The sequence below is a fragment of the Lithobates pipiens genome, unplaced genomic scaffold (assembly GCF_037356315.1).
Source record: "Lithobates pipiens isolate NorthernLeopardFrog02 unplaced genomic scaffold, aLitPip1_a1.2 Scaffold_8, whole genome shotgun sequence".
NCBI classification, from domain to species: Eukaryota; Metazoa; Chordata; class Amphibia; order Anura; family Ranidae; genus Lithobates; species Lithobates pipiens.
In genome coordinates, this window is record NW_027507903.1 from 117,253,729 (window position 1) to 117,265,807 (window position 12,079).

At 39.6% G+C, this 12,079-nt stretch overlaps 1 protein-coding gene across 4 annotated transcripts in view; it reads left to right on the forward strand.

The window, feature by feature from the left end:
* The window catches only part of MYO9A (myosin IXA), a 194,617-nt gene that overhangs the window by 162,885 nt on the left and 19,653 nt on the right, over window positions 1-12,079 (forward strand). For all 4 annotated transcript variants that reach the window (XM_077473402.1, XM_077473405.1, XM_077473404.1 and 1 more), the window contains 10 exons: window positions 395-507; window positions 876-1,000; window positions 1,185-1,396; window positions 2,834-2,950; window positions 5,161-5,352; window positions 6,179-6,226; window positions 7,244-7,355; window positions 7,911-7,972; window positions 8,095-8,287; window positions 11,917-12,045. In XM_077473402.1, the coding sequence (XP_077329528.1) occupies window positions 395-507; window positions 876-1,000; window positions 1,185-1,396; window positions 2,834-2,950; window positions 5,161-5,352; window positions 6,179-6,226; window positions 7,244-7,355; window positions 7,911-7,972; window positions 8,095-8,287; window positions 11,917-12,045 (1,303 nt within the window). The remainder of the gene's footprint in view (window positions 1-394; window positions 508-875; window positions 1,001-1,184; window positions 1,397-2,833; window positions 2,951-5,160; window positions 5,353-6,178; window positions 6,227-7,243; window positions 7,356-7,910; window positions 7,973-8,094; window positions 8,288-11,916; window positions 12,046-12,079) is intronic.

Consider the following 12,079-nt stretch of genomic DNA (forward strand, 5'->3'; position numbering starts at 1 on the left):
CTGGAAGTGGGTGCAGTTACCTGTATTATAATTTTTAATAAATTAATATTTATTATTATTAATATAATTAGAATTTTTTTTATAATTAATACAATTGCCATCTTCGGGGGGGGGGGGGGGTTCCGATGAGCGGAAGTTCCACTTTAGGGTGGAACTCCGCTTTAATATGAATAGCTTTAACAATGTATTTGCCTTCCTTTTCTGTTTTATGTAATAATTGGGAAGTATAAACAATCAAATTTGGATCCAATGTAGGGCTAATTACTCATCAAAGATTAAATTGATGTTTGTCCTTTCCAACCGTTTACTTTAACCCTGTTGTGGTGTATTGTCAAGATATCTGTCAGTTTTGTTCTTTACATGTCAAGTGAGGTAACCAAATGTTGTCTTTTAGCTGTTACAAAAAGTCCAGCCTGGGGAGAGGCCCAGCAAGCTCCAGAAGGCTGTTTCTCAAGGAGAGATGTCGCGCTTCATATCTACACATAGAGCTGCAGAGCCAGACTCGCGGTGAGACATTTAAGCTGCAAATAACGTATTCCTTTTCTTTGGTACATGGAGGCATTCCCACCCTCCTTCACAACTCCTTTTGATGAAATAATATGTTTACAGTACATATGTTTTGAGTCCAGCCATTTCAACCAGTGATTCTCATAAAGAACCTTTATATTTGATGCTATACCAAATTTCATCATTGGAGGTGTTGGGCATAAATAAATGTGTAACTTTAGTGTACAGCCCCAATAAACTCTAGCGTTAGAGTGAACTGTCCACATCACTACATAAAGTTACATTTTTCAAATGGGATTTCCAGTTTTCCTGGAAACGACTTTTACCCTTCTTTTCAGAATTACTGATTCAATTATTTGTCTTGTTAGTCCTCAGAGAGGGAAGATTCGCTTCTGGGGGAAGACGAAAGCAGCAGAGAAGTTGACTCCTCAGTCAGAGATTCTGGAGATGGATACTGAGCCTACAGGCAAAGAAGGCACTCATTTCATGGATGGTGAGTGTAATACAATTCTGTCACACACATTTCAGTTTCGTTGTTCCTCATTATAGTTTTTTGTTAAACCTTGTACTAAGGAATCGTTTACTTAAAGTGAAACTGTTGGCAATGTTGAAGTTCTTTTAATGTTTTGTAATACACCTGTTTATCATGTTGTGCTTCTTGCTCTTTTTTTTGCCAGTGGATGCAGGATTTTGGCTTGTTCCTCGCAGTCCAGATCTCAGCCGAGGGCGTGAAAAGGAAAACAAAGACCCCTCTCCAAAGGTACAACGCAGGAGGAGTCTCAAGATCAGTAGTACTACTCTGGAACCTGCACAGTGGCAGAATGAACGAGCACAAATCATTTGCAGTGCCAGTGACTTGAAGTGTATGGACGAATTTCTGCAGAAAAAGGTGATAAATTATGTACTACAGAGTAGTGCTTTTCAATTGTTTTATATTCATGTTTTATTATTATGTTAGTGTAGCTGGTAATCGCTTGAGTCCCTGAGCCCTTTTCTTCCTAAACCCCTGCACTTATTATATATATATTGTGTGTGTGTATATACATAATATGTGTGTGTATTAGGTTTTGTAGCCTACCCTAACATTGTATACTTTTTTGTTGCGGCAGATGGGGGTCTAATGTGGTAGCAAATTTGGATGCATATATTTTTATTTCCTTGGTTTTTGTTAGGAATAAATGGCAAAATATAATAGAAAATAAAGTATTTTTCAGTAATTTTTCCCAAAGCAGCATTTCAGTAATTTGCATAAAATAAAATGATCAAAGTCATTATCAAAGTAAAATGATATCACATTATTGCAACTTTTATGAAAGGTAGCAGTATGGAAAAGCCCAAAATAAATGTATGTATTTTACTTTAGAAGAGTCTGTTCCATTTTCAGTGCTACAGCAGAAAAATGGTTTGCTTAAATGATTAGCGTAGCATTAATATGAGATTAAAGCAGCCCATAGATTATTCAATTCTTTTTTCCTTCCACCACAGGTAGGTGCAGGGTGCCTTCCTGGCCATCAGAAAACAGCGATCACTGCTAGCAGCTATACCCGCTGGCAGTATTTTAAAAAAAATTTAAAAAAATAAAATAAAAAGTAGTAAAAATCTGACAGTCTGGTTGCATCCAAGTTGATCGATGAATCGACTCTCAGCCGGTTCCTGAGGGAATTTCGATCCATGTATGGCCAGCTTAAGTTGGATCGATGGGAGCACAATTTTTAACACTATAGCAACCTTTTAACAGGTGTGCGGTCACTAAAAATTAAAATGACATTGTGTGCGTTCAATGCAGATGTCATCCAGATCATCCAACGTCATTGTTGGGAATCAAGGCTTAATATAGAGAAGGAATATATTTTATATATATATATTGTGCAGCAGCAGTTCTGTTATAATGATCTATTGCTGCAGTGACAGGTGGACAGAGCTATAACACTGCACTCCTGGTGTAAATTGAAATTTTTGCTTTTACAGTGCATTGCTGATTGTGAGGGTCTGCAATCCTGACTACTCTGGGAAGCCAGGAAATGTTTGAAGGACTGATATACATATAAAGTTAGGTTCTCTAATAAACACATCAGCTTTCCAACGACAGCGAGTTGGAGCTGGAGTTGTGATTTGATATGCTTGTATCTTCTAATGTTTGTGAGCATGTTTTTGGCATTTTTATAAAATAAACATTGTGGTGGTGGTAACGCACTTGGCGTGTGCGTCCTTCTGTCAGCTAAAGTTAGTCTAGAGTGCATTTTCATTTTAATTCCAGAGATCTTATGCCCGGGAAGCTTGCAGCTTTCTTTTTTATTGTAGTTATATGTACTTTTCTCATTTTTAGATTAACGATCTGGATTCTGAAGATGGAAAGAAGGATTCTTTTGTGGATGTTCTCTTCAAAAGAGCTCTGAAGGAATTCAGACAGAATATTTTCAGCCTGTATTCAACTACACTCATGGTAGTTTTTTTTTGTTTTTTTTTTAACAAGAAGATTTTGATATATGTAACATTTAACATAAGGTCACCATTCTCTGGAATTCATAGTGTCCTAGGCACTCTTTAGAATTCCCTCTCTAATCTGCATAAAAATGTCAGTGTTGGTTAATGAGTCCTGCAGCGGTCAGAAACCGCTACATCAATCTGTTGCATTGAGAGGACGGCACTGAGGCAGAAGTGTCCATAACACGGACACTTCATTCCCGGTGTAGGTTTAGCCCCTTGCTAGCCAGGATGTTAGAGATTTCCTGGCCATTGGCATATTTGGACACTGTTGTGAGAGGGCATCCTGCCCCTTTGTTTACTTACAGTCAACTGGGGAATCTCCCAGCTGGCAGTTGAATGGAGCTGGGGATGCATTACTAGTTAATAGAACATCAGCATTCTAACTAATGTGCTAGAAGATGTAATATTGACAGCTTCCCAGCATATATACAAAACTCTGAGGCCTGCAGCATCTCTATACACCAAGTCAGAGTTGGTCGTTCCTAATTACCGCCTATCTGCAAACTGGCAGTCATTATTATTTTTTTAATCTGTCAAAGCCATAGGAGATAGATTGTAAAATGTGTGGTAGTAAAATCTACCTTATCCTGGCTCTTGTGTTGGTGATGGTACCAAAATTGGCACACAGATTTCACCAATTAGCCCCAGGCCATGTTAAAAGGGACATACTGCAAGAAATATGTCCTTTATTGCTTTGTTGAATCCCCCCTTGTGTTTGTGATTCCATAGTGCATTACAAGTTGTCACAATGATTGTGACTACTATAGTTGTATACAAAACAAAGCCAAATCAATATCTTTAAAAATCCCATTGCCAATGCTACAATGCTTTGCATAAATTCATGTCTGAAGGCTTTTTCACTTTACTTAAATTAAAGAGCTTTAGCAGTAAAACCATGCATCCCCCATTAAAGCTTGGTAGTTTATTACGCACATTCAGATTTTCTGATCTGGATTATTGGGTAGTAGTGCTTTTTACATATTGATTTATACCAGTGGTGGTCAACTTAAAATTTTTAGTGGGGATCATGGGCAGCCCCTGACAATTCAATAGGGCTGCACAATGGCAACACATTTTCGCACCTCAAAGCCCATACATTTTGGTCCTGCTGCATTTTTTGCACACTGGAAAAGTTGAAGTATAATAACCCCCAGCATTGCTGTCAGTGAGTGCACTAATAACCCCCAGCATTGCTGTCAGTGAGTGCACTAATAACCCCCAGCATTGCTGTCAGTGAATGCACTAATAACCCCAAACATTGGTGTCAGTGAATGCAGTAATAACCCCAACATTTTTGTCAATGGATGCAATAATAGCTGCCAACATTGGTGTCAGTACTCCCTTTCTCCCCCTCCCTCCCGTTCCCACATTGGTGGTCACTGGCTGAGAATTTAGCTCCCCCCGCGTTGATGGGCCAGTGGCAGTGAAATATCTGCCCACAGTACACATTTTCTCAGCTGCAGAGATAACTCTGCCCACAGTGCAGTCTTTCTCTCAGTTGCAGGTGCTGGAACACAGGGAGCATTTTGGTAACCCTTTGTCCCTCTGTAATCTATATGCAGCCTAAAAGCCTGCAGAGGGACGGTGAGCCATGTGTTGGGCACCAGAGGTCTATACTATTGTTTGTTACTTTATGGCTCCATGCACACTGAAGCTGATAAACTGCAGTTTATTGGCGTTTGGGCGTTTTTTGTAAAAGCCCATCAACTCCACTCTGTTAGCCTATGTGTCCATGCACACATGGACGTTTTTCAGCTTTAATGAGCAGTGGAGTTTATGGGCTTTTTTCTGAACGCCAGAAATTTGCGTTCAAAGTGCCGTTTTTCAGCGGCAAAAAACGACAAACGCTCATTAACGCTCATTAACGCTCGTTCATTAGTGTTCGGCATTCTATTTTTCAATGCATTGTGGGATTTTTGGAGTGTCCTCTGTGTATTTTTATAAAAAACGCCCATTAACGCTAACGCTGTAAAACGCTCATTAACGCTCATTAACGCTAGTATAAAACGCTGTTAAAAGCAGGTTTTTCAACCAGCGTTTTCTGCCAGCAATCTGGCGTCCAGAAATAGCTTTTTTGAGCTTCAGTGTGCATGGAGCCTTAATGACCATCTTGATTCCTTGTAGGTATGCATATGTAAATAAATGTATTTGTGTGACCTGTCACAGGGAGAGGATGGAAAGAGTATCCGATACCGAGATCTAGGTGCCCTGTTTGAGCAGATCCTTGATAAGACCATGAAACAGCATCAGCCACGGAGCTGGAGTGAATCACCAGTGAAAGTTTGGATCAATACGTTCAAGATTTTCCTGGATGAATTTGTCACCGAATATAAACCCCTGAACTATACTCCAGGAAAGGTAATTTTTAAGCACCTGACTTGCAGCCGTAAAGCCGGCCATAGACAAGTTTCAATCCGAACTTCGAACCATGTATGTGCAGGCTGAATGTATCTAAGCCCTTGTACACACGGTCGGAGAATCTGTCGGAATGTGTCCTATCGGACCGTGTCGTCGGATAATCCGACTGTGTGTGGTATGCATCGGACTGATTTCGTCAGAATATCCGTCGGACCCAATTTTCCAACATGTTGGAAATATTTCCTAACCATCTGGGCCGATCGGACATACTCCGATCATGTGTAGAGAATTTTGATCGGACCAAGTGCCACGCACGCTCAGATCAAATTCCTACATCAAAGCTATTGGCTACTAGCCTGAATGTAGTCCCATCGTAACAAAATTACATCATCACTTTCTGAAAGATCGGATTTTCGCCAACTCTGTCCGACCGTGTGTATGCAACAGTTTCGGGCAAGATCCGACGGGCAAGATCCGACGGGCAAGATCCGACGGGCAAGATCCGACGGGCAAGATCCGACGGGCAAGATCCGACGGACAAGATCCGACGGGTTTGGTTGTGGAAATCTCCGACCGTGTGTACAGGGGCTAACAGTTTTCCAGATTTTACTTGCAATCATTGTAAGCATCCCCCCGGAAGAACAAAATGGCTCAGCAGAAGGAATTCTCCTGTCAACTCTCTGTGTTGGTGGGGGAATCGAACATTTTTTTTTCCCTGCAACTTGTAGTTGCAGAAAAGAAAATCGCTCCATCTATGCCAGCCTTAGCCTTATGGGATATATTTTTCTATTGAAATTAAAATTCTGTTGTGTTTTTTCCTTTCAAGATTCAAAAGACAGAACGGAAGAAAAGAAGGAAAAAAGAGTCAGATATTGTAAGTTTATGGAAATTATCTTGTCAGTTTTACCGGTCCTCATCTTTTAATTGATTAGCCTGATTTTAAGTTATTTTAAGCACAAATTTGTCAGTGTCATCTTTTGTATCATTTGTATTCCTGTCAGTGTTTAACCACTTCAGCCCCGGAAGATATTACCCCCTTCCTGACCAAAGCACTTTTTACAATTTGGCACTACATCGCTTTAACTAACAACTCTGCGGTCGTTTGATGCTGTACCCAAATGAAATTTCCGTCCTTTTTTCCCCACAAATAGAGCTTGCTTTTGGTTGTATTTGATCACCTCTGTGGTTTTTCTTTTTTGCACTATGAACAAATAAGAGCAACAATTTTGGAAAAAAAAAAAAATATATATATATATATATATATATATATATTTTTTACTTTTAATTATAATAAATATCCCCTAATTTAGAAAAAAAATATTTCATCAGTTTAGGCCAATATATATTCTACTATTTTGGTAAAAAAAAACGCAATAAGTGTATATTGATTGGTTCGCACAAAAGTTATAGCATCTACAAACTATGGGAAAGATTTATGGCATTTTTATTATTTATTAATTTTTTTACTAGTAATGACGGTGATCTGCGATCTGCGATCGGTAATGTGATGGACAGATCAGACACTTTTGACATTTTTTTGAGACCATTGACAATTATACAGCGAACGATGCTATAAATATGCACTGATTACTGTGTAAATGACACTGGCAGGGACATGGTTAACAATAGGGGGTGCTCAACGGGTTAACTGTGTGTTCCCTCATTGCGTTCTAACTGTGTGGGGATGGGAGTGACTAGGAGAGGAGACATCGTTTTTCCTACTTAGTAGGAACAAACTATATGGCTCCTCCCCTCTGACAGCACAAAAAGCGGAAGGACCTACCCGTATGGTATGTATATCCGCGTGAGCTAGTCTAGAACCGGTTAACATCTCCTGTGTTGTCTTTTTTACTCTTACCACTTTTTACCCATTTTTCTCTTTGTATTTTAGTTGGAGGAGCACAATGGCCATATATTTAAAACAACTCAGTACAACATTCCCACATACTGCGAGTACTGCTCTTCACTTATCTGGATCATGGACCGAGCAGCTGTTTGTAAATGTAAGAATGCATGAAATACGTTAATCCAATTAACAGATGCAGTTGTGCATGTCTGACATGAGCTCATATTGATTTATGCATTTATGACATGGCTATTGTATAGCCTTTTTCAGGTGTAAGGGGTTGTAAAAATGTTTATATAGAGATTTTTATATATATAATATATATATATATATATATATATATATATATATATATATATAATGTGTGTGTGTGTGTGTGTGTGTGTGTGTGTGTGTATATATATATATATATATATATATATATATATATATATATGTGTATGTATGTGTGTGTGTGTGTGTGTGTGAAAAGTAGATAAATCTGCTGCACTTTAGCATTAAAATACTTACTGTCAGTTAAGATAGAACTGGTGTAAGCCAATGTGTCTGTTAATGACTCTCAGATCTAGGAGGACTGTTTAATAAAATTAATGTTGTATATGCAAATTCAAAAGGTAACAACATTTTTTTTTTTTATCTAGAATGTCTATTATGTAGAATGCTTAAACGTAAATACCTGTTTGCTAATAATTACTTTGGTACTGTTTCTCAGTGTGTAGATTTGCCTGCCACAAGAAGTGCTGTTCACAGATCACTACTACATGCAGTAAAAAGGTAGACTCACTATTTATGAGACTTGCACTTTTATAGCAAGTGTTGCCTAAAAGTATTTCTGCCTTTATAAAAATATTCACCTTTACAGTGTCTGATTTGTCTTTGTTTTGTGTTATTCTTAGTATGACAATGAACTGTCCCCCCGCCACTTTGGGATAGAATTGTCACGCCTTACCAATGAGGACCGCTTAGTACCTGTGCTGCTGGAGAAACTCATCAACTACATTGAGATGCATGGCTTGTATACAGAAGGAATATACAGAAAACCAGGATCCACCAACAAGATTCGGGAACTTAGACAAAACCTGGACACAGGTGACACAGCGCCTGCTCTCTTCCACCTTTCTGACTGTATTTCTGTTATCCGTTTCATACTATAGTTTATAGCTGCCATGTTCTTTGCATTTAGCTTGCCCATGTCTACTGGCTATGTCATTCCCAACTGTGGCTAACTGTGCTAGTGCCTAATATTAAAAGCATTTCAGAAGAAAGAAAGATTATAAATGTACAAAAATGAACTATTGTAGATAGGATAGCTGCTTCTGAGCTGCCACTTTTATAACATAAATACTGTACTCCTGATAAATGTATCTAAAGAAAGTGTTCAATATAATATTTTTTATTTCATATTCCTTTTTTCCATATTCACAAGCAGACCATAAGTGAATAACACCAAGGTAACGGAGTAGAACAAACTATAAGGCCCTGTTCACATGGGCATTAAATGCGGAGTTTGGGGCGCGTTTTTAACTTTCCTAAAACTCCTAGTAAAGCAGTCTGCAATTGATAATATGGACAGCACACATTATCAAAGCATGAAGCATTTGTGTCGCGTCACATTGCTGCACTTCAAAAATGAAACTTCATGTGGAGTTTGGAAGGAGTTGAAGTATCTTAACACCTATTCAAGTCTATGGTAACCCAGCGTAAACTCAATGGCATGTGTTTGCAGCGCGTTAGGTCTTGTTCACAGCAGCCAAGAATGTAGGCATTTGGGGTGCACTGCCAGGCATGCTTGAACTGCTGCAGGACATCTGGCATTGTTTTTCCAAACCCTCTACTGCCTTTTTTTTTTTTTTTTTTTTTTTTTTTAGGCCACGTTGGTCTGTTTGTAAATGTGGACAAAAATATAAATTAAACATAATGAAAAAGGAAATCCTATAATGAATACTAAAGTTTTGTGAGTTTACCTACTGGTTTTACATTATTTTCATAATTGTTTTAACTCCTACTGCCTTAAAAAAAATAAAAAAGGGCTTTGTCTTCTGTCCCATCTTGCATTAAAAGCATTAAAAAAAGAGGAAAGTAAATTATATTTATTTTTCGGACATTAAAGGACATGGGATCAACTAGAAATCAGCTAATTTTAGTGGCACTTTATCGCTGTTTTGGTGGTGCTTTATCGCTGTTTAAGCGCCAATTTTCGGTGAATGGGTTAAAACCGCCTGTGTTGCAGCACTTCCAAAGTGCTACCCATTCATTCCAATGGGCAGGGCGATTTGGAAACGCCAAATACAGCGCTCCCAAACTGCCCCAAAGATGCTGCCTGCAGGACTTTTCTTAACATTCCGCAAGTTCACCACCCGAGTATGAAAAGTCACACTTAAATGAATAGGAGGCGGTTTTCAGGTGCTTAGCAGAGGCTATTTCCAGTGCTAAAGTGCCTGAAACTGCTCCAGTGTGAAAGGGGTCTTGGGGTATACTGCCTCCTACAGGAGAAATTGGACACCACTAAACAAAAAAGCAGTTAACTAGCCAGGTAAATTTTCTGCCCGTTCCCAGCATGCTTCAGCTTTATGCTAGTGTCTTAGATGATTCGTTTTTTTTTCTTCAGAGTTTAACAGTTTTTTATAGACATTTTTTTTTTTCAATAAGACTTTATTTTTATATCAAGACTTCATCTTTTTACTGCTGAGCTAATCCTCTGCACCATCTTGGAGGCCATGCCAAGATTCCACTGGACCTAAGATTGTGGGGCCTGCCAGTACTGTGACATGCAAGAAGTAGTCTCTGACTACTGCATTCCCCAGACACTTTGTGTACTGGTTTGTTATCCACAGAACACTTTTTACAGGTCCAGAGCCATGCCACAGCCCCTGATGTGACCCAGTCTCTTATGACTCCTTTGGGAGTATGCCCATGGACTGGTTCAAGGTTTCCTGGAATGTGACCTTTTCTCACAAAGCTCTGCATTGGGTGCCCTCCAGTAAGTCTCTTAGAACTTTTGTCATTTTATACTGCGAGCAAGGTACACTATTGTGACCCAAGCTAAATTTACAGGTTCTGCTCAAGGCTCCACCGGGTCCTCTTATGTAGCAAAGGACAGACAAGGACAGAACTTTTCCCAGCTCTAGACATCTAATGGAAAAGGACAAATTCCTGGAAGTCGCACATCTCTTCAAAACCCCGTAGGAAGATGTATGACAGCCTCAGGCCACGCTCCAGCCACACATTGGGGGTGTGGCCTGGTTGGAGCCCAGGCTGTCATGCATCTTCTTACGGGATTTTGCAGACATGTGCAACTTTCAGGACTTTTTCCTTTTCCATTACATGGTACGCTATTACTTCTCCCTCCATTGTTTTCTTAATTACATCATCCCCAAGGAAAGGGTTAATGCACTGGGAAGTTTAATGCTATGCCACTAACTGTAGTGTGTCATGTGCTCCCCACTCCAGATTCCTGCCTTTGTATTGTATAGTAGTCTTCGCACAATTGCTCTGTCTGAAAAGGTAATGTGATTATACCTCTTTGCTGCCACCTACCGTGATTCATTCACCTCCGACCATGTACATGTTGGATTACAACCCAGGAGGGCTGACCACTGAGCCACTTTGCGGCAAGGCAGGAGTGCTAACCACTAACCCACCGTGCTAGCGAGCAACCTTTCAAACGCTCTTCATAATGAAGAGATGCCCCAACTTTCCAAGGTCAGGAGATGTCTGGTGGTCTTTAAGGATATCTGATCAGAATTTTCTATTTATTTTTTTGGATGTATGGGTAAAGGAAGTGTCCAGGGGATACAAGTTGGGGTTTTACGCTCTACCAGCACCCTGCTTCATGTTCTCTGCCCTATTTGTGTTTGCGCACAGGCTAGCAGACCCCTATAATGCTCTAGGCAGACAATCACAGAGCGATGGAAAACCCACTTCGTGGTCGCCATTTCTTGGTGGCTCAGACAGATCATCATTCAAGCCTATGGGCTTAAGGACAAGATTCCACCCTTTCTTGTTAAGGCACTCTTCTAGACCTGCAATTTGGAATTCTGGGCATCAAGTATCTGTTTCTCAAATTTGCAAAGCTGCCATCAGGTCTTCGCATGCTCCCTGATTTCTTCCTGGTGGATCTTCAAGCTTCAGCTGAAAATATAAGCTTTGGGCATAAGATCCTTCAGGCAGCTATTTGATCTGCAGTTTGCCCCCAGTTCTTATACCACTGTTATGTGGGCTTGTTAGTGTTCTGATGATGATGTCCACCCCTCAGTTGGACTGCCTTTCAATTCCCTAATTGTTTCTGATTTGAAAGCAGGATTTTTGTACTTACTGTAAAATCTGTTTCTTGAAATTCTTTAAGGGACAGTGGTCCCACATGTTTATCCATTCCTGTTACTAATTTGTACAAAGCTGAAGCATGCTGGGAGTTGAGGGGGGGGGGGGGGGTTAGAACTGCCTGGCTAGTGCTGTTTGCTTGTGTCCAGTTCCTCCTGTAGTTAGCAGACCGATTGTCCCTGATTTCCTTTTGTGTCCTTAATAAATGCCAAGAAATAGATTTTACAAGAAGTACAAAAATGCTGTTTTTTGTTCTTCCATAGTCTATTCTAACCATTATATTTTTCTACATATAGCGTGTATTTTTTTCGACTTAAAGACCATCTCTACCAGGGTCTTTTTTTCTTAATACAATTCCATAAGCCAAATCCTGATCTTTGTTATACCCCTTTTTTCAGATATTGATAGTGTTAATCTTGATGAATATAACATCCATGTGATTGCCAGCGCGTTCAAGCAGTGGTTAAGGGAACTTCCCAATCCATTGATGACATTTGAACTGTATGAAGAGTTTCTCAGATCTATGGGTAAGTTATAATAAGTACTTGTAACCTTGTTATC